Here is a 22,859-nt window from a genome sequence, read left to right as displayed (position 1 = left end):
TCCACATGAGAACTGTTTCCTTGCTTCAAAATTATTTGGAGCATTGCTTGTTTAAAATTAGGCAGCAGCAAAGATCTCATCAGGGACATACTGCAAAAATCATCCACTTGTCTTAAGCTTACAGGAATTTTTTATCATCTATTGCTTTTCAGAATTTTCTGAATAGTCAGATAATCTATATAAGACAGATTTGCCCAGTTAAGAATTAAAATAGATGCTCACTTCAGACATATATAAATGTAAATGAAAGACCACCTGTTCTACTATCTTCTGTAGGTATTACTGTGGAAAGGGACTTCATTTTGTAACATAAAAATTCCTACACCTTCTCTCTACCACATATTCTCTGTGAATTCTGTTAGAAAAGTGCTTCTTCTGCAACTGCAACTTATTTTTGGTTGGTTTGTTGGACTGCCATCCTATGATGTGGTAGGTAGTGCAGAGGGATAAAGTCTCTGTGATGGAAGGCTGGTTCGTAATGTCTTTGCTAAAGGTTGCTGTCTCCTGAAGTACAGTAGAGCCAAGGTACAGAGAGCAGCAATCCAGGGAGCTATCTTAATGTTACTAATCAACTGCAGTTGTTTGTGTTGAAGATTTGTAATTAAAATGCTTGTTGTAAACTTTATGGTCTCAGGCAGTAAAGTAAGACTTAGAGCTTTTCCACCAGTATTTTTTACTCTCTTCATGCTGTTTTATTTTTTCTACATTTGAAGGGTAGATACTTGTGAACTTCCCCCATTTTCAACTCAAATGTCCATTAGCAGTAGAGACTGTAAGTTGCAACTGGTCAGAAAGACAAGACCTGAACCATTTATTTGGGTCATAATTTTGCTTCTCTATTTTTTTTCCTCATCCAAGACTTCACATATTTTGTGTTAAAGAAGAGTTCTGTTCTTTCACCTGTGTGAGGTGAGGTAATGGCACTACCTTAATCTCAGGAGACTTCTTCATAGTGAGGCAGGTGTGCCAGGGGCAGCTTGCATTTGTCAGGCACGCTGATCAGATTTATTCTCATCAGGAAGACCAGGATCTTGTAAGATGGTAAAAGTTACTAACACTTGGGAATACTTGTTCCATTTGACTTTTCCCTCCCTTTAGTGATTTAAGTAAGACTAGTACATTCCTATTTCTAAATGCACTCCTACTCACACCCTACACAGTGCACCCTGTTCCTCTCTGATAGTGGAGAAAGTAAACTTCATGAGTCATATGTTGATTAGGTGACTACCTTCTAGGTGTACTAGGCACAACTGTAGGACTCATACAAGAAACGACTGAAAAACAGACAAAAACATGGCTGTTACATTTACTCTAAATTGAAGCAAGCAGTTTGATAGTATTTATATTTCTGTTTTTCATTTGTAGCATGCTTCTTTTAAATTACCTGGGAAAAACTGGCAGAGACACTCCTTTAATGGCAGCTGCAATTTTCTCTGCGGGTTGGAATGTTTTTGAATCTATAGAATCTCTGGAGAAGCCACTGAACTGGCTTCTTTTCAACTATTACTTGACCACTTGTCTACAATCCTCTATCAGCAGGTGAGTTGCCTTCTGAACTATTTAGCAAGGTGGAAGGATTTTAAAATGAGATGGATAGCAGGTATAAAAATAATGAATGCTGTAAGAACTCTAGTTGTTCTTTGTGTATTACTTGGTAAATTTTGAAATCAAAAAGATGTTTTCAAGAAAGTTTGTCATCAATGTGACTAAATTTATATGCTGCTCAAGGGACTTACAACAAGCCCAATTTACTTCTGTATCTATAGATGAAGTAAATGGATTTAAAAAAATTTTAGACTTGCACATATTGACTTTGAGTAGATTTGCATATATAATAATTGTTTTAAGTTGGTGTTGGCTGCAAAAGCACAGAAAGGCCTAGTTCATCATTGGCTTTATAAAACCAGGGTGTATTTTGTATTCCCAACTATTAAGTTCTCTTTGTCATCTTTCTTATGGCTTATGCAGATTTTTACCATGTTGCTGGATGTACCTACATATGGAGAACAACTATTCTGCTCTTGTATTCCAGATTTTTGATATGAGAGAAAATTAAAACCAAGCATGTTAGACAGTTACTTCTATAAATAGTTCTCTGCTGTAAAGAGAACTTTGTTTGTTTAAATAACAAAAATAGAAGCCCTCCAATTTTTATATTCTTCTTTTCAGGCATCGGCAAATGTTGGAGAAATTATTTGATATGGATCTTGTGATGAAGGTATGTGAAAATGTTACTTCTACTTGAGCTGGATGCTGTTTTCCAAATGCTGACATAGTTCCCTATTTGAATTCTGTACTTCAGGCTAGAACTATTAGAGAATTTGATAAGCAGTTCACTTCAGTCATGTTTGGCTACCGTTCAATTGATGATTACTATGAAGATGCTAGCCCATGTCGCAAGCTGAAGTCAGTAGGAATTCCAGTCTTATGTCTAAACTCTGTGGATGATGTTTTCTCACCAGGTCATGGTAAGTTTAGGCTTTTTAAAATATATTTATCTGTATATGCAGTCATTAAGACAAACCACATAGGTTTGAGAATAAACTCAGACCTATGCGTAGAAGTGTATTTAAATGTTACTTGCACATAGGACCAAAACTTCCATGGAGGGCTCAGTCTTGCAGTTAAGTTTAAGACACATATAAAACAGATGATGATGGAGAGACTTGATTAGTACAGAATGCAGAAGTGTATGGGGTGGCCTCATTGGTCATTAGTGGAGTTTTTACAGTCAAAAGAAAGAAATAGGCACATTTAAGGTGTGAGTTTTCTCACTGTAAGGAAGATACCAGATGTAGTGCCCTCTCAGAAGCACCTGTTTCTGTTCACCAAGTATGAAGAGAACCCATAGAAAAGGAACTTGGATTCTGATGTCATTATGTCTGGATGTAGACAATCAGAATTCAAACTGTAAACAAGTGGGTTTTTTTATTGCCATTCTTTGAGTCCCTACAAAGAACGTGTGGGAGTTGCTTATGTTTGAGATTATATGAAATCCTCATCTGTTGATCTCAGTGTCACCTCCCATGCTTGTAAATTAAAAGTAAAAAAAAACCAACTAAGTTAGATTAGTTACATCTAATCATGTAGGCCAAAATCTAGGGTAAGGAAAAAGATACACACAAGGTGAGCTCCTAGAAGGAGCCAGGTTGAAATGAATAAGAACCATCAATATCAGCTAGGTAACCATTTTCCATTTTCCATTTTCTTTCTGTTTCATGCCAAACACATGGTCATTATGAACATTTTTCTTTTCCTCTAAAGATCAAAACCATGTTACTAACTATTCTGAAAATATATGCTTGTTCCTGTGGTCTGTGTATTGGTTATAACTTCTGAGAAGAGAAGGAGAACAAAATGTAAGAATGTAGAAGAAAAAATGTAGAAGAAAACCACTAAAATAAACAGCTGGTTAAGGCAACAGTCTTCAGCAATGAGCACCTGACACCTTTAAAAATGTAGTTTATACAGCTGATTTATTTCAGGGAAGTTTTCTTCTGCCACCACAAGTGAAGTGAGATCATTGTAGAATGAGTCATGAAACCAAAGTGAGCAGGCAAACAGATCAGAACAACAAGCAGAAATGAAAGAATTGGAAGAGACTCTTTGTGTGTACTGTTTATCTGTGTGCAGATGTACAACACATGCAAAAATATGCACACATGTTACGGTTTATAGTTTGAAGACCAGTTAGAGACAAATGTTAGAGACATGAAAAGGGTCGCTCCAGTAGATTGCACTAGAAAAAGTCTGATTTCTTCTTCTCCAGAACAAAAAGCATCCATGCTTTGCATGACCAATGTAAAGAGGTGACAGACACCTAATATGAAGGGAAAAAAAGGTGACTCCAGATTAGCCAAACTACCTATCTCTTACATTAGCCAAAACAGAGGCTTAAAAAAAAAAAAAATAAGGTCTGGGTAAACATAGCAATATTATCGTAGAGTACTGTATGCATCTTTAAAAATTTGCAGTTTAAAGGCTTTCTGAAACAGAGTTAGTCCCTTTGTATTTATTTTCTCTGTGGGATTTTTTTTCCTTGAAATCAGACAGTTGCTTGTTCTCTTATAAGCTTATGATGGCCTGAAAATAAGAATGAATGGGCTGTGACCCTAAAATTGATGTCCAAATATAAAATCTGGTTAATGATTCTGAAGGTAATTTTTATAGGTCTTAGGACCCTGGAGATGACTTTCCCCATTGTACTGCAGGGAGTTGTGCCATGTTTCTTTCACAGAGTATCTGAGAGAGGGAACAATGGTTTCACCTCTTTGTTTAGCACTAGCTTAGTTTGTGGTTTCTGTCTAAAGTTAAGTAATAACTGTGGCAGGGTCTACCTAGTTAGCATAGTGACAAGAGCAGTAAACCAGTCAGTGTGCCTCAGTTCCTGAAAAATTTCTTAACCTTTCCCAGCCCATTATGACTGGGACTAGGACTGGGACATTTGTTACCTAGATAAAAATCACTGCAAATACTCCATCCCCTTTTTATCTCCAGCTCTCAAGAGCCAGCTGTTGATCTGACCCTATGACATTCAATCTGAACACTGGAAAACACTTTTTTACTGTGAGAGTGGTCAAATGCTGGCATAGTTTGTGTAGTCTCCATCTATTGAGATACTTACAACCTTACTGGACACAATTATAGAAAACCTGCTGTTGGTAACCTTGCTTAAACAGGGGGTTGGACTAGATGATCTCAAGAGGTCTCTTACAGCCTCAGCAGTTCTGTGATGCGTAGTTTGAGTACTCAAAGATTGAGTCCCCTTAGAGTACAGCTATAGTAGATCTCTCAATCCTTAAAGCTCTTTTTTAAAACTAACACAAGGCTTGGTGAACAGTGGAATGGTTGTTTGTGTAAAATTAGGTATTTAAACTATTGTGAGGATGCCTTAGAAGTCATGAAGTGTAGAGGGAGGTGAGGTAAAACAGCAGTACTTCTGAAAAAAGACGTGATAAGAGTCTATTGTAATGACTGTCCATCTTCTCTTAAAACCCTGATGGGTAACCAGCCTTTGTCCATGAAGATATTTGGGTGGTTAGGCATTCATTTATTCCTTGTTCACAGTGTAAATGCTGTTAGCTATAAACCCTTGCACTTATGGAGACAAGTTTACCTCAGAAAGGGCCACCAGGACGATGCTGATTTCCTGCTAATAGCATGACTCTGTTATTTCTGTCTATCCTGGGCTCCTTTTTCGTTTGTGCTGTGTACCCTCAGTGGGAATCGTGCTGGCAGGAGACACAGAGCACCCTGATTAGCAGCCTGGGATTTATGTCTGCTGCCATTAGTTACTGGAGTTTGTTCATCTTGACATCTTGACATCTTCTGTGAGCTGTTTTATGTTAGCAAACATAAAGGGCTGGTGTTACTCTTGGAGGTGACTTTATTCTGGCAACTGGCTTTTTTTTCTGACTTAAAAACTTCTATGTGTGGACACACAGAAGCCTGTGGCAATCAAAGGCAGTTTCCACTCACAACTGTACCCTGGATTCAAAGCCACAAAATTCATACTCATCCAAACCCCAGCCTTTTGTTGACTTTGGGGACTGGTTATTTCATGCCTCATTTCTCCCAGTAATACCTACCAGCTTTTAAGCTACCTTCCAGTTCTGTTGTAGATAGCTGTAGTTTCCAAGAGCTGGGAAACTGGCCTAGAAAACTCATCAGGGAGAAAGCTGTGCCAGAGTTCCTTTGTATTTAAATAGTTTCCATAAAGCCAAGCACATCTATCTTTCTGTAACACAGCTTGAGGGATACAAACCCAAGTCTGCTTTTTCACTACATAATGTGGACCTAAAGAGACACTTCCCTTAAAAAGTGCAGATGCTGCCTCAGTTGCTTGTTACTACCTGATCATTTCTTCTCATGTGCTTTTTGGTACACTTTGTACTTCCCAGCAGTTATTTTTGAATATATTGTGAAAATATGCCATTTGACCTCAATCCAGTATTATGAAGAAGCAATCAATTTGCAGTCCTTCCTTAATGTTGCTGTTTAAAGTTCACAGAGCTTGGCAGCTGATGTATCTGTAGTTTAATTCTGGAATGCAATTCTCATATTGCATAATACTAACTAATGAAAACAAATGCTTTCTTCATTGCATGACACTTCTCTCACCATAACTAATTTAAACAAACCACTGCTTCAGGAAATATGTAATAAAGCCAAGTCAAGCCCTTGTATTTTGTAAATGTGAAAAATAAATCAGGAAGATGGTGTGATAGCATTCATTATCACTGTCACATTTAACTTTTCATCTGAAGTGGCATTTTTCTGTGAAGAGACTTTAAGCAGTGTTGTAGGCATCTAACTTGAATTTCACTATGCTAATGCTTAGCTAATTGCTGCTGATGAGCATTGTGCCTGAACTGGAAGCCTGCCCTTGGAGCTAGGTACCATGCCAGCTCCCTCCTGATCCACTGTGACAAATAAATGCATGTCTGAAGCTCAGTTATATATATTTTATTGAACTCTTTGAAGCTTTTGTGTCCCCCTGAATTCAGACTTGAATTGTTTTAGGTGTTCGTGTACATCCTGTTACGTAAAAAACACAGTTGAATGCAATAGTCAGAAGAGACCAAATGACCAAGAAATGGCCAGACAGATAATAATTCACTTAAAAGTTTAAGGAACAGAGAGAAATCAAGCAAAAAATGGAATGTCCAACAGCAGTGACTTATGTGTTTTTCCTTTTGTTCTTTAAGAAAATAATAACTTCTTTTTGGCAAAGAATGTACAACAAATTGGTTTTGAATGAAGTAATTCTGCATCTAAGTATTCACATTGTGGTTCTGTGATCACAGATCAGGTCTGTGCTTGCTGGATCAAACAGCAGTACAGATTTTGGCCAAAAGAAACTTAAGTACAAGGTTACTGTTTTGTGTGGACAAAAATGAACAGTGGTATCTTTTGGCATGCAATCCTACCTCCCAGAATGCATACATCCAGTGCTCCATTCATCTGCCTTTTTCATTGCAAAATGTACTCTCTTGCATTGTGGTTTTATTTACTGGATGGCTAACAGTCCCTAGGAACTTGAGAAAAGTACCACACCACTGCCAAGCATCATTTGCATTTTGGCACTGAGGAGCAACACAATATACTCAATTCTCTTCTGAGAACCTCCAGAGCAAGAAACTCTGCTGGAGAGGAGTTACATGGACAAATAGAGGGAATTTCAGGATGGGGAAGATGACATTTGTAAAGACCTGCATGTGCCTTGCACCTTACCAGGCATGGAAAATAATCAGCATCCTAGTGCAGGACTGGTAGACTTCTAGGAAAGAGCCACTGTAGCTGTGTGGAGGCAGGCAGCATGTGGCCCACTACAGTATTGCCAACCAGTTTGGGAATGAATGACCACCAGCAAACTGATTTGGGAGCTATGATTACACTGGCAGCCTCTGAATGACAGACATGCAGAGGTAATGGTGAGATTGGTGGCCTGTAAGGGCTTCCCCTGCTGGGTTGGCACAGTAGAGGAGACATTTATTATGATCTCCCTTTTAATCCCCCAGCAAAGCAGTTTCTTATCAGCATTGGACATTCTCCCTACACATTGCCACTAGTCTGCCAAACTGAATGACTGTCATGTTTTTGCCTGTTTTAGTGAGTGAAGAGGTACGTTCAGTCCAGTTAGCACCTGATCTTGAATCTGTTAGGACTGATGGGGTTCTCATGCCTATCTCTGATACTTGGAGATCAAATCTGTTTCTCCTCACATATTCCTTTTCATACCCTTGCACAGAAGCCTATTTATCAGTCCCCACAGTGACCTGGCAGACAGCTGCAAAATGGGTGTGGAAAGTGTGATTCATTGCCTGAAGCAGGCATGGGGTTTGTGTCTGATCCCCAGTTCTCTCTTGGAATTCTGTTTAACATGGACCACAGGCTACTGGAGTGAAGAAGAGCAGATGGCTTGTACAGATAAATTCCTATGCAGTCAGCAGAAGGTGACATGAATTGCAGCCACTCTCTTTGTGCATGGCAATGTGTTCCTCCACAGAATCCAAGAGAGGAAGATCAGAGATTGCTGAGCAGATTAACTCAGGCAAAATTCCAGACGAGCGCGTGCTGAGTCTGAAAATGATGCATGTGTTGGATTGCAAGAAGTAACACATTGTTTTCTGCATCTCATGTTCTCAGCATGTGCTATTCCCCAGTCTAGGCTTTTACATCACTGACCTTTTTAGTATGGCATCAGTACTGCTTTAAAAGGGCCAGATCTTGCATACAGTAATTTCAGTTTTCCAACAGAACAAAGTAAAAGCCAAGGATTTCTTGTAGAAATAGTAAGAAGCACAGTTCTCCTAGTAAGGAATCAAAGTCACTTAGTAAATGCTAGAATCTACAAACTACTTAGATGCCTGCAATTTTGAAAGGAGGGAAAGAGTGGAAGAAATGGATAGTGGATAGCTCTGAGTAGCAAAGAACCTCACATATTTGGCAAGAGAGCCCCCATTGCTCTCTGGTGCTCAGTCTGTGCTCCCCCAGTGCATGGTCAGGTACTTTATATTATGGGCAAGGAGCTTGTAACACACCTTCACAACAGACACGAACCCAGCTCTGCAGGCAGTTGGTTTTGCATCCGTGCCGAGGCCCTGGAGTGGAACAGAGCGTGTCGTCCCAGGCACTGCTGGTAGGTACCTCTGAGGCACAGACTGCTCCCCTGGCTCCACAGGTCCAGTGCTTCTGCCCTGATCTATTTTAAGTTGCACAGCTGTTCGCCACAGTCATTGCACTGAGTTCTCCTGTGACTTACTCTGGCTGGGGGTCCTTTTTTGGCTAAGCAAAGGGTTACTCTGTGCTCTTACTCCAGTTGCTGAAAATGAAGGCAAACTGGCATCTCAAGCAGCTATGAGTTTGCCAGCATCCAAATGAAAGTAAGGAGCACATCTATGAAGAGGGCAGTAATATGCAGAGATAGGGACTATTCAAGGATAATGACCTTTGAGATAGGAAATGTATAAAGGGGTAAAGGAACAGACTCCTAGAAACAGGAATGAGTGCAACGTGTCTCTGAAGGAAGTGCAGTCAGAAAGGGATGTGAACAACTGAACACGCCCAAAATTGAATCTGATTCAAAAATACTTTACAGTAAATGAAGAAGTAATATAAATCTTGTGAACAACTTGCTGCTTAGTGTTGTAGTGACAAGACATTTTTAGTTGAGCAGTACACGACTTAAAATCAGCATTATTTTCTTGTCATAACCTTTTTTAGTCAACACAGTGAAACTGCTACTACTCCCTTCTTTGGACAAAGCATTTTTGGTTTGCTGTTGCTTTTTCTGTCAATCTTGAATAATCAAAAATCTGTATGATTTTTATTTTTTTTCTGTTTCTTAAAGTTCTTACTTGAAAACTGGAAATTTGAAATGCATTCTTTACTGAAATGTGCTGAGATTTCTGCTCATTCAAATGTCTACTTAGCATACCTAAAACTCCAGAGGAATTTGCTTAAATAACTTAATTTTTATGGATCAGTGGTTTTTGCAGTCTTCATATAAAGCTCCACTGCTGTGTCAACCAGTTCAAATGACACGAGGGTGATCCCATCACACCAAGTATCCTTTGTAAAGTCATATGCTTCCTCTGGTGTCAGTCTGTGCTAAGTGACCTCTATTTTCCTTCAGAAAAGGAACTGTCCAAGTGGTGAAATTGATTAAGCCACACATCTATGCAGAGTCAAAATAGGAGGCAGCGAAGCCTCCCTCCTACACATTTCTAGATCAGTGCATATCTCAGGTGTCATTCACTGATGGCTTTAGGCTAATTGTAGGCTGTTGCCACCTCACTGAAGGCTCCATCTGACTGTGGCTGCCACTATTCAGATGTTGGCATTAATATGGGGAACTGGATCAGATCAGGAAAACTAACCCAGCTAAAGAAAAATCCTTGTACTATCCAGTCTAATAATCTACATTCTAAAATAATTTCTAGCAGTCACTATTCATTAGAGAGCCACTAATCTCCTGGGTGGCATGTCCCTGTGTCCCCTCCCTAGAAGGTTGTTTGCCCCTTCTTCTTTCTCTGTTTACCTTGTGTCTTAGATTATGGGCTCCTCAGGGCAAGAACCATCCCCTAGTGTGTTTGCATGATGTGCTCTAAACATGCAGGTGTAAACATATGGCAGATCAGATATAATGGTAATCTTTTATATTAGCTGATAGGATATCTTACAGACTAAATCTTACCCTGACATTAGGGGTTCTTTGCTTGGAGTCTCATACAATTGCAATTGAGGTCCCAGTTCCTCAGCTTTTCTAAAGTTGAATAGTGCAATAACAGTTAAAAATTAAGAGGGCTGATTGTCCTTTTACTTACACTATTTATAGCAAATCCTAAGTATGCATTAACATGGGTGCTGTTCCATCAGTGTGAGAGAAAAGACAGATGAAGCTAGAATTTTTACAGCAGCCAGGGGAAAAAAAATCACACAGGTAAGGTGAGTTAATGATGTAGAGAAAAATGGCTTTTAATACAGCTGTGGTTCTAAACCCTGTAAGACATTTAAGTGTATATTAATGTTGTGCCTATTTATTTGTACATAATATGAGAATGTTTAAGAGAAATTTTTCAATGACTGACATTTCATAGAAGGTAAAGGATTTAAAACATTTTTCCCCCCCTTTTAGCTATACCAGTAGAAACTGCCAAACAAAATGCAAACGTTGCTTTGGTTCTGACTTCATGTGGAGGCCATATCGGTTTTCTGGAAGGAATATGGCCAAGGAAGTGCACTTACATGGACAGAGTCTTCAAGCAGTTTGTGCAAGCTGTGTTTGAGCATGGAAATAAAATCTTTAGCATGTAGCTTTGGACCACTGTAATAGCACAGTGGCACATTCTGACAAGGGCAGTTAAGCTTAGTGCACAAATTTTAACTCCTGTAAGCCAGCAAATGGATAAAGTCTATTACTACATGCAAAAATATTTTTGCCTAAGATTTTGTAGCAAGAAACTAAATATTATGTTGTCACTTTTATATTTATTTTTAATATGCCTTACTAAGAATGACCTTAAATGAAACAGTGTTCTGCATACGTCAAATTGCACTTAACCAAAACTATCAAGTAGAGAGATTATAATTCCTCAGGATTTTAATTTAAACCAGTATGTATTTAGGAGACTTTATTTAGATGGCTTTTACTATTAGAATGGCAATACTCAAAAGAGCTTATATTATCCTGTCACATATAGTACCACTTGGCCCATTCCTTAGAGCACTAAAGGTGAAAATGTTAAAATATTAAAACAAAAGGAGGTATCAAATAAAAGTACTGATTCTTCAAATAAGTCAAAATTTCAGCATGTTATTCCACAGCATTAGACTGATACCTGCTTTTGCTGTTCTGCCCTGAGAGTATTCAGATTTAGGACTGTTTATTGTTTTTTAAACTATGTCAATGCCATACTTGTCTTACATGGTTATTTTTTAAAGAGCTAATTTATAGTGTTTACATATAACCAAAAGATTCCTTTAAAACAGTACTGTAATAACTTATGTAATTAAAAGACATTTTGCATTTCAGAGTTTATGTAAAGCTGGGTGTTGTCACATAAGTAAGTAACACATACTTCATATAACTGGTAAACTCGGTGATTGAACCTGCTATAGTTTATATTACCTTGCAAGAACATTTCAGTTTTAAAGAATAAATATTAGAGCATCAAGAAATTATTATATAATCTGCTTTAGATTAAAAAAGAAAAAGAAATTCAAACCTTATGTCTCATATCGTTTCTGAAAATAATGGAACAAACTGTTTAAAGAAAGTTGGGGTGGAGGTCAGAGTCGTGCCTCTGGTTTATTTGATCATTTGTCACCATTTTGGCAGTAGGTTGTCAAATCACTGAAGCCACTGCAAACCAACTTCGGCCCTAGCAGCTTACAAGTTGTGAGGGTGGCCGAGGCATCACTGTTCTCCTGAGCCCTGACAGAATGACAGCCAGCGTGGGGAAGGGACAGTTGGACAGAATGTATTTTGAAACTGTTGGGAAGCCCTAATTTAGGGCATACTGAAATTTAGAACAGGCCCTTAAGCAGCATCTGTGGAGCTCCCATCTTTTGCTGATCACTGATTTGGACCCAGCCACATACAAGAAGTCAGGAAAGATGCCTCTGCATTTTTATTTTTATCCTTTGAGTGGGGTCAGTACAAGAAGAAAATGCAGCTAAAAAAAGCAAGTCAGGTCTTTTGTCTCAAGCAGTACGTGAACACTCCTCTTGCAAGGCATGTTTCCTAGTAACAGCAAAGGAAGAACAAAAATACTTTTTGTCTTTAGAAAAAGAAATTAGGACATGCTATACGAGAGCTGTTTTGTAAGGTAGACTGTTGAATTAAGATAATTAAAAAGTGCTTTCAAGTTTTGACTTTTCAAACAGGCACTTCCCCAAATAATGAACTCTTTATTTTTTCTCTAATAAGAAAAATGAGGAAAGTGACTTGCAAAAGCAAAATGAAATTTTTTGCATGCTACTACAATACAGAAAAATAGCATATTAGTAGGGTGCCTTATTTATTCTTGTATTCATTTCCAGGTTTTATGTTCATGCAAAAAAAAAGAGCAATAAACAGTGTATTTAGTGTTATATTTGTAAAATTGTTTAGGTACAGTATTGTTCAAAATTCAGCATATAGTATTAATAAAAATAAAACCACTTACATTAAATCACACCTTACCATTTAAATAAAAGTATTATGATTAATGCCAGAATTTCTGTCTCTCTGCCCTGTCTTAATTTAGGGTCTGATCCCTATACAGATCTCCATGAGACATTTATCTTTAAAGCTACATCAAGCAAAAATCTGTAAAGCTGGTGTTCCCTGCCCCCCCCCCCCCCAATGTACAATGTCCTTCTACCCCATTAGGGAAAAAGCACAGTGTGCAAGGTGGTAACAATCAAATTTTAATATGGGTATCTTCAAGCTTTCCCAGTCAGTTTTTGTGAAACAAAAAATGCAGACACCTCAGATCTTACAGGGTACACACAAGCTAGAAGCAGGTGCCATAAACATTTTTGCTGTGTTGTAACTTTGTACTTCACACACAGTTTTTATAAAGTGAGCCAAAGTCCACAGTGTGCCCTCTATTCAAAACAGTGTGAATTCACAGGGTCTTTATTTGGCTTTTCATGTGATCTGAGTATCCAGGCATCAATAGGGATAGGTGGGAGAAAGTTGTTAGTTCTCAATGTACTTTTTACTGAAAAGATGGAGTAGAACAAAAATGAAATTCCAAGCCACAAAGGCTGCAGACACCTACCTCTTAAAAAAAAAAAAAAAAAAACCAAAAAAAAAAAAAAAAAACAAAACAAAAAAAAAAAAAAAAAAAACAAAACAAAACAAAAAAACCCCCAAAAAAAACCCAACAAAAAAAAAAAAAAAAAACCAAAAAAACCAAAACAAAAACTTTAAAAACCTTAAAATTTCCAATAGGCAAATATGGTTATTTGAATACAGAGAAACAAATCCATTATAAACATTTCACACCAAACAGAAGAATTAATCCTTTTTTCAGAAACCAAGGCACATAACAGCACCATTTAAAATACTTAGTAGAAAGGGCTGTGGATGATAGTCTGCAACTCCACAGGAGCTGGTGTCAAGAAAATGCCAATAAAGCAACAGGCACTCCAGGCAGGTCAACATGGTCCTGTCAGTGTGGCACACCGAGAGTCACATTTCAGGTACCATCATGCTGACTGTTGCGGAGTGCAGTCACTCTGAGGCCTAGACTCATCATTACAGAGATTGGAAAAGGGCTCCACATTCAACATTCAAGAATTACTCCCCAGATGTGGTTCAGGAAGCTTCTCCTTACCTTCTCCATGCTGCAATTTGCAATTTCCAGCTGAGATCTAATAGTCAAGTGTTTGAGCCCTTCAAATCAACAGACTGGAGCAGCTTGCTTTATCTCAGCAGTTCCCAAATGTTTCAGACAACAGCCTCCTCTCCTTTTTCTGGAATGGTCTGGACCCCTGTGTACCACTCACACATGTATCGACTCTGTTCCAGACAGAAATTTCTGTAAGCCAACTATACCAGCGTTCCCTCCAGATGTAGCTATCTAAAGGTTTTTCTTTATTCCTGTAACCCTCTTCCCCTGAAAAAAAAACAAAAACAAAAACAAAACAAAAAAAAACCAAAAAAAACCCCCAAAAAACCCCCAAACTCACACTCGGCATGCAAGCAAAGTGGACAAGTCCCAGCCCAATATTTTTTCTTGCTTCCCTGCAAAAAGAAAAACACCAAAAGAAAACCAACTACAGAAATTCTACTTCCCCCCATTTTGAACATGGCGCCTTGCTTTTTCAACTAACTGCCCTGTAAGGCTCTTTAACTCCAGGCAGCCAGGGCATTCTCCAATCCTTGCTGTCCCACGTGCCATCTACACAGGAGTTTCAGAGGGGAACTGCCTCTTTCACCTTCAACTCCTGTAGCTACCTGGCTGCTGCCAGTGACTCACACCTGCCAGGAAGACTTTTAGCTCTGCAGTCTGCTTCTGCCCGGGTCTCTTCAGCTCAATGCATCATCAGCCCGAGGGAAAAAAAAGAAACTTGTTCCCTGAGTCATCGAGTTGCCATAACACACAGGCACACCTCAACCTGTGCCACTTACTGGGGTTCTCATCCCAGCATGCCAGCTTGTAAAAAAGAGCCTTGGAATGCTCAAGGCAATGAATAAGAAAGGCAGAAAGAAGCCCAAGAGTCTCACCCTGGGGACTTGATACTGACCTCCAGCATACATGCTGGGTCCCCCCAGGTAACTCTGCTGCAGCCAATCTGCTGTGGAATATCTCAGCCACTTTTTGGGTTTGGGCTGTTGCTGTTTAATTGTCATCCCAACAGAAGAAAAATCTGCTAAGCAGATAGTGGTTCTTCATTGGCAAGCATCTCTTCCTCTTAAGGATCCAATTTTCCTGTCTCATTCCTTCTACTGGAGATGCAAAAACCAGCTTCTCCCTTCTTCCCAGGATAGAGGGACTTTTTGAATCTGCTGAAAGGAGGAAAATTGGAGCCCTGTGCTGTCTCAGCTGCTCCTCCCATTCCTTAAATGTTCTGTATATGTACTGATTAGAAAGCCACTGGTTTAAATGAGCTTCCCGTGTGGCCTTGCCTTACCTGTCTGAGGCATTCTGAGGCTCGAGCGGTTCAAGGTTAATTACCGGTGAAAGGTTAAGCAGCTCCTGCCTTTTGGTTGTCACCACTTCCTTGCTCAAATGAGATGTCTGATAAAAAGGAGGGCAGGGTGGGAAGCGTGTTTGCATGTCAAAGGGGGCTGTAAACCCCGCGTGCTGGTAGGACTGCTGGATTGAGTTTGGGATCAAGAGCTCAATCCTGTGACTATACAGCCCGCCCTAAGGCTGCGGTTTCACAAGCAGCTGTCAATGTTAACAGCTCCCTCATGCCAAAAGGGGAAGGCTTACGCTTCCTCCTCCCCTGTATGTTCTTATCCTGATTCCAGTCACACGGTCCTCAGCCTTTCTTACTCTGGCAGAATATGACAGTTTTTCCACTGGCTTTGTTTTTGTCTTGTTTGTTTGTTTGTTTGTTTGGGGGTTTTTGTTTGTTTGGTTTGGTTTTTGGGGTGGATTTTTGTGGTTTTTGTTGGGGTTTTTTTGTGGTTTTGTTTGTTTGTTTGTTTGTTTGCTAGCTCAGGAGGTTAAATTTGCAAGTCTATGGGGTCCCTCAGGTGCTAGATGGAGGCTGACATGGTTAAGGAGCTGGAGAACACTGCTGGGAGTGGGCAAAGGAAGTGGAGAAAATAATAGGAGAAGCTTCCACACTCTGGTGACAGTCATCTCCCAGAGCTGTAGCCCAACAGGACATTCTCTGCAATTAATGGAGTGAGCCATTATCAGCTGAGTTATTCCGTGAAAAAGGGCATAACCTAGAAGCAAATAATTTTTCACATACCTTTATATTCTTGACCTTCAAGAGTCACTGCAGTATTACTGCGGTGGTAAATAAACATGGCTAAATTAACAAAGGGGTTAAATCTTTTGGGGTTAAATCTGTCCTACTCACATACTTCACCTATGTGAATGCAGTTTCTCCTCCCTCCCCAGGTTCCCCAGTTCAACAACAATTCATGCCCAAGCACTCCTGTTTATATTCACCACAACCTCCAAGGAGAGTAAATTTCTGTAAAGTTTGTGTTCTTTCAACAACGGCATTTTCTAGCAAGTCCACACTGACATCAGCTCTTCAGAATGCTGCCACCTTCTGTGGAAAACTGGAAAATTACTGATATTCTTCTATCCCGTGAAATAAGTTTTTCCAAATTTTGCAATTTAATTCTTTATAAGAATGCCTGCTACTTTACTATTTACCTGATGTACAGCAAATTACTGTTTCATGGCAGGATGGAAGAAAATCTGGATTTATTGCTTCATGTTCCTGAGAAAGAGACATCAGAAAACATAATTTTAAATTTATAATGATAATGGTAACATAAAGAAATGCTTTTATCATCCTTCAGGAAATTTACATGCAGCCGAGTGATTAAAATATCCTTCATCTGGAAAATATTCTGTCGGTTACTGAAGGAGAGCAGGAGACCACATGTGGCTGCGTTCATTGTAAAGTCACAGCAGATTATCATGCATTAAAGAGGAGCTGCTACAGGGAGTTATAAATAACATCTCCTCCTATCAGCTTTTAAAAAAAACTACAGCTGCTGAAAATTCCCATTTATCCAGTACAAACTGTGCTTCAATGAAGTGTGTCCAGAAAGAGGATTTATCAAAGAAAGCAGTTCCGTGTTCCAGTTAACAAACAGACAGAAAACTTTACAAGCAAAACAGAGTATCTCCAGATAAATTTGATATTTAAATAAACAAATCTATGCTAGTCAGAAACTTGACAGCACTTTCCAACAATCCCATAAATGTGATAACAATAGAAATCACTAAAATGTTTTGAAGATTATAAAACAGACCTAGAAAGTTTATTATAAAAACAAAATTAGCCCTTTTTTAAATACTTCAGGCATTAACAAATGAATTAGTTACAGAACCAAATAATAAAATACTTCCGTGGTCTCCTTTAGATCTACAGATCTAAAGGAGATCTTTAGATCTAACGGAGATCTTTAGAACTGTAACCAGAAATTGTGAAGGAAATCAGAAATCTCTGTGAGAAACCCCGTCACATACTACCTTTTCCTCTAAAACCTTTCATGACTATTGGCTGAGGTTCATCACACTGTTCTCCCGTAGTGTATACACATCACTAGGTGAATTCACAGTCAAATAAACTGAGGCTGTGTCTATACTGGCAAGTATAGACTGATAGGGCTGGGCATGCAGAGCAAAGACACCGAATGTCAAGATCTTGATACACTTATGTGCATTTCAGGTAGGACCTACTCCAGGTTACCCCTAGGAAAGTAATATGGATGGAGCACACTAGGTATGCATGAGGTACCTCTCTATCAGTATTCTATTTAGGATCAGCAGCTCACTTTTGAATGGAATCCTCTGATGGCTCCCACTCACCATCCAGGGTCTTGGAGTGTGCATAATGGATTCCTTTTGAAGGAAACCAAACCCACAGTTATATCCCCAGAACACAACACATTCAAACTCCAGTGTCACTGCATCCATAGTGACAAAAGCTGGACTGCCACATCAGTGGTGTGGATGTCAGATCTTCAGCTTTTTCTTCAGAACTTCTCATACTTGCCAATGCAGACAACAAGGTCAGATACATTAATATTCTGAGGCAAAGAAGCCATGACATAAGGTTTGGTGAGGTATAAACATTTCACAAGCAAGGACTGAAATATCCTAGACCACAACAAAAATCACAAATAGATGGTTATGCTACAGAGTGAGTTGTGAAACACTATGCAGAATACACAGAAAAACAGAGCTAGCTGGCACCTTCAGAGTTACGGCTGGACATCTGAAAGCAAAACAAGCTGGACAAATGGACTCAAAAAGGCAGCTCACTCAGTGAATTCAGTGCTCTGGAGAGAGGAGTGGACATGGTGCAGGACCAAGTCACACCCAAGAACCCTCTTTAATCTCCCAGACACAGACAAACATCCATCCTGCTTTACAGCTAAGTGACATACACTGACACCGTGACACACCTGTACCAAGGGGGCTGGCAGCTGTCTGCACATCTGCACAGCTGAGTAACCTATTTCAAAGGTGTGTGCAAATAAAATTGTGAGAAGGGGCCCGCAAACACTAAGGAAACACTGCTGCAAGCACATCTGCTGTAATACCACCAGGAACTTGGTGGGACTCCGAATCAGAGAAACACGGAATTGGTCAGGTTGGAAAAGACCACAGAGGGTCATCTGGTCCAACCTTCCTGCCCAAGCAGGGTTATCCTAGAGCACTGTGCCCAAATGGTTCTTTAATATCTCCAGTGAGGGGGCCTGCACAACCTCTCTGGGCAATCTGTTCCAGTCCACAGACACCCACATAGTAAAGCTCTTCCTCATGTTCACATGGAGCTTCGTGTGCATCAATTTCTGTCCATGGCCTCTTCTCCTACTGCTTAGAACCAAGGAGAGCCTGGCTCCATCCTCTTGACACCCTCCCTTTGGATATTTATACACATTGAGGAGGCCCCTTCCCAGTTAGACTCTTCAGTCAACTCTTCATTTCACTACAGCTGCCAGCTGTGAGGTGTCAGCCGCTGACACAGCACAGGCCGCCACCACAATCACTTCGTCCCCTCTGGCCCCATGACACATGGCGCTGCTTCTCCCCCTTGTTTTTGGCCCACGGACGAGGCTCAGGCGCCCGGCGGTGCCAGAGGGCTGAGCCACTGGGACATCACTGCCAGAAAGGGAGCTTAAAGATTGTCTGCTTCCAGCCCCCTTGCCGTGGGCAGGGACGCCTCCTACCAGACCAGGTTGCTCAGAGCTCCATCCAGCCTGGCCCCGAACACTTCCAGGGATGGGGCATCCACAGCTTCTCTGGGCAAGCTGTTCCAGTGCCTCATCCCCTCGCATTAAAGAATTTCTTCCTAATACCTCACCTAAACCTACTCTCTCTGAGTTTGAAGCCATTCCCCCTTGTCCTGTCAAAAGGTGCTCTTGTACACACCCTTCAGTCTTTAGACGCATGTGTAATTTCTACGGTCTCCACATTCCTTACTTAACATTCCCATACGGCAGACGCCCTCACAGGCGGCTGCGCATGCGCGAACCACGCCGCTTCCCGCCCTCCCCGTTCCGTCTCCCGCCGGAAGATGTCCCGTCCCCGCCGGGGGAGGCTGGGCCGGCGGCGGGCGGGGCGCGGCGCGGCGGGCGGGACGGGGCGGCGCCGCGGCGGTGCCCGGCTGTGGGCGGGTTCGAGGCTCGGGCTCGCCGCCTCCGCCAGCGCCGGCACGTCGCTGACACCCTCGCGAGGTAAGCGGCCGCCGGCAGACCGCGGGGCGGGAGACGGGGCGCTGAGGAAGTTGCTCTCCCCCACACTCCCCCCACTCCACCCGTGTCTCGCCGGGTCCCGTCACCCCCGGCTGCCCCGTGCCCGCTGCCCCCCGCGCCCCCGCCAGGGGCCGAGAGCCCGGCGGCGGCTCCTCCCCGGGCCTGCCCGCCGCTGTCGCGGGGGGAGCGGGCCGGCCGTGCCCAGAGTGGCGAGCGGGAGCCGCGGCGGGCGCCCGGCCTTATCCCGGCACCCCCGCCCTGCCCCCGGCAGCCCTGGCCGCGGGAGCTCCCGGCCGGGAGTGGGGTCCCACCGCCAGGCCCTGCCCCGGGAGGGCTGTCAGCGCGGGGCGCTGGGGCGGCTGACACCGGGCCACGCTTGGAGGCCTTCCCTTCCCTTCCTTTCCCTTCCCTTCCCTTCCCTTCCCTTCGTCCTGAGTTGTGCCGAAGGAGCTGCCAGGCGCTGCCGTGGCCCTCAGCCGGGACGGCTCAGGTTCGAGACCCCCGCGCTCTCTCCAGCTGGTGGGCAACCTGCCCCAGCCCGTGCTTTAAGGACTGGAAGCTGTGCGGCTCGCGTTTCTCTATTTTGTTCGTTTGTTGGTTTGGATTTTTTGGGTTTGAGGTTTTTGTTTGCTCTGGTTTGTTTTCGGGGTTTCCTTCCCCGCCTCCCCCCCCCTCCCGGTACTTCTGGCAGCAAACCTTTCTTTGCTCGTGTTCTAGTTTGTTCCTGCACTTCTGTGTCTTCCCTGCTTTCCATAATCCGCCTTCTGCCTTTTACTAGAGGGTGACTTCTCCAGGGCAGAGACTGCCAGTTCTGGAATGTCTGGAAAAGACTTTGCTCTGTTGTACAAAGTATTAATAGGAAAGAAATTACCGTTCAAGAGCTCCGTGGGAGGAGAGTATTTTTTAGTTGCCTGAGAAGGAGTACCAGCGAGGGAAGTTTTGTACTTGTAAGTCTTCCCCGAGTGTGCCATGTCATGTCTGGAAAAAACCAAAGAAGGTCCAGGTGTATACAGTGTCATGATACTCTCAAATTCTGAGGGTCGATGTTGTGCTCTAAGAGATCAAAGACCTAGTCAGCAACCAGGGCTGCTATTTTCAGGATGAGTGAGCATACTGCGTCTCTGACGGGTTTCCTTTAACTGGTGGAAACCCATAAGCTTGTGAGGTGTTGTGGAGCTTACGAGCTATAAGAATGTAGGCACGCAAATTCTACTACCTGCTCCTTAAGGGGAGACATGAGAATAGCACCACAAAAAGTGCTGTTAGAGATTGCTTTCCTGGGTAGAATTAAAAAAATGTGCCTCGAATATGGGTTGTTTATCATGTATCTTCTTTAAAAGAGAAGGTCAGAAGACAGCGCTGGTGTCTGGAATCTGCGATTTTCATCAGCTTTTTAACAAAATTGCCAGTTTTGTGTGGATAGAAATGCTTTCATAAGTGGATAAATGAAAATGAGGTTAAGGACAACATAAAGTCTAAAGAAAAGAAAAAGTACAGTTGTTTACTTTTTCCTTTTGGATAATGTGGAGTTATTAAAAGGTGGTTAACATAAATATCTTTCAAGTTGTTGGGGAAAGACATACATTTGTCAATACTGGAAGTCATACTTTAGTTGTAATGAACTGAAAGTGTCTGGTCTATGTTACAAAACTGGTGAATTGTTCCTGTTTGACCTTAAAAATACGTCAGATTTAACATCAGATCAATTAAGGTTTGAAAAGAAATGTAGTTTTATAGAAACCTGTATATAATCTGTAAGTGTGTCAGTGACAAAAATTAATAGGTAATTCTTGATTGAAAAAGGGTATGTGGAAGTTCTGCTGAAACTTCATTGAACAATTATTACCTATGCCATAATACAATGATGGTGTCTTTGAATAAGGGAACTGAAAAGTTTCACATGTCGGAAATGTATATGAAAGGGATGATCCACCAAATCTGGGAAGATATTTTTATCAGGAGTCTGTTAGCTTTCATACTCTTGTGCAGAGTAACTTCTGCATTGTTAACATCATTTTAGTTCTCATAAAAACATTGTCTTTAACTGCCCAAGGCAAATGTCTCTAACAATGCTACTTTCTAGGCCTTCCATCTCTGATTTGTAACTTAAGTCATATTAGAAGGAGCAGTTGTAGGTGGTTGCTGATGTCTGTAAAGTTCTGTTGTAGCAGCCACAAAACTTGATAACTGAGTCTAATGGATTTATTCCCTGTTGCTGTGAAGCACAGATTGACAGCAGTCCCATTTTTTTTTGCCAGCTCTAAAAGAGAGCAGCACACTATTTTCTGGAAAAAGGTGAAAGACTCAGAAACTTCCTTCTGAATTGTACTGTTACTTGCCACATTTCAAAAGGGAAAAGGGTAGCCCTTAAGACAGCAAAGTGCCAAAAATTGTTGGATATGGAAATAAAATTTGTCTGTTGTTTTTTTTGGTTGGTTATTGGTTTGTTTTTTAATTTCCTTATCAATGAAACTCTAAAGCTAAGCATTGTTTGAGGGGATGGAAGAGGGTGGGAATTCAGAGTCTTGAGTAGGAAGTTATGAAGTGTCTACTGCATGAACATTTTCTGTTCTTCATAGGTGGCATGAAACATCCTGTTTGTAAGCATATGCATAAGGAATGCTCTTGTCACACCTTGATAAGTTACTTTGGCCTAAACATCGATTGCCTCTTGTAAAAACCTGTAAGTAAAATGAGTGTCATTTGATTTGAGATTGCTTTAATGATTTCCTTTCTGATCACAGCATGATCTGGCTGTAAAAGGAAAGTGAATATATAAAAATGAAAAGTTACGATATTTGGCAAAGAGTCTAAAAGCTGAGTCGCTTGTTTTTTTACAGAAATGGCAGCTCAGAAAAGGAAGTCTACGTTAGTAGAACCTTCTGCTAAACGTCCAAAGCTGGACAAGAACAGCAAACCGTCTTTGTCAAAGAAGGAAAAAGAAGTGTCAGATACAAAACATGGCTCAAATAAATCAAAGCCCAATCAGTGTGCAGTGCAGGAGAAGGCTGTGCTCAAAACCTCTGACAAACCAAACAGGTCAGTGACAAAAAAATTACATAATTCTGTGTTATCTTGATAGACTACATTAGTGCAGAAACAATCTAAGCAGTGGGAATCTGAGTTAAAGACTCAGTGAATAGTTAAATAGTGCTAGAAGAGAGATCAGATTTAAATAGTTATGTATGCTGACTGCTACATGATTTTTCTCTGGAACCATCTAAGTGCCTTGAAATCCAGAAAGACCTCCTTCAGAAAAGTTTCAGAAGCAAAAATAAATCTGATATCTATATGTATGTAACTCATACTTCATTTAAAAGTCACAAGCATCAGTGATTAAAAACCGCTAGAAATGTTACAAAGTATTCATCTGGGGTTCATAGTTCAGTCTTGCCATGCATAAAAAAACATTAAATACAACGCTTAAGAGTAACTAGGTGGAAGTGAATGCCTTTTTGGG

At 41.1% G+C, this 22,859-nt stretch overlaps 2 protein-coding genes across 4 annotated transcripts in view; both read left to right on the top strand.

Moving 5' to 3' along the window:
- Positions 1 to 16,394, top strand: part of ABHD3 (abhydrolase domain containing 3, phospholipase) — a 28,199-nt gene extending 11,805 nt beyond the window's left edge. Inside the window, exons 6-9 of one of the 2 annotated variants that reach the window (XM_038127838.1) lie at positions 1,366 to 1,539; positions 2,170 to 2,218; positions 2,303 to 2,468; positions 16,077 to 16,394. In XM_038127838.1, the coding sequence (XP_037983766.1) occupies positions 1,366 to 1,539; positions 2,170 to 2,218; positions 2,303 to 2,468; positions 16,077 to 16,258 (571 nt within the window). In that variant the 3' untranslated portion in view covers positions 16,259 to 16,394. Of the gene's footprint in view, positions 1 to 1,365; positions 1,540 to 2,169; positions 2,219 to 2,302; positions 2,469 to 10,639; positions 12,723 to 16,076 lie in introns of those variants that run through there. The other variant, XM_038127837.1, reaches the window with a different exon arrangement.
- Positions 16,395 to 19,241: 2,847 nt separating this feature from the next.
- Positions 19,242 to 22,859, top strand: part of ESCO1 (establishment of sister chromatid cohesion N-acetyltransferase 1) — a 33,136-nt gene continuing 29,518 nt past the window's right edge. For both annotated transcript variants that reach the window (XR_005255682.1, XM_038126726.1), the window contains exons 1-3: positions 19,242 to 19,381; positions 21,979 to 22,082; positions 22,240 to 22,438. Coding sequence is in view for 1 of the 2 variants with exons in the window: in XM_038126726.1 (XP_037982654.1) it covers positions 22,242 to 22,438 (197 nt within the window). In the remaining variant the exon portion in view is untranslated. The remainder of the gene's footprint in view (positions 19,382 to 21,978; positions 22,083 to 22,239; positions 22,439 to 22,859) is intronic.

Source organism: Motacilla alba, chromosome 2, assembly GCF_015832195.1.
Source record: "Motacilla alba alba isolate MOTALB_02 chromosome 2, Motacilla_alba_V1.0_pri, whole genome shotgun sequence".
NCBI classification, from domain to species: domain Eukaryota; kingdom Metazoa; phylum Chordata; class Aves; order Passeriformes; family Motacillidae; genus Motacilla; species Motacilla alba.
Note: the sequence above shows the minus strand (reverse complement) of the source record. Positions and strands in the feature narration are given on the sequence as shown.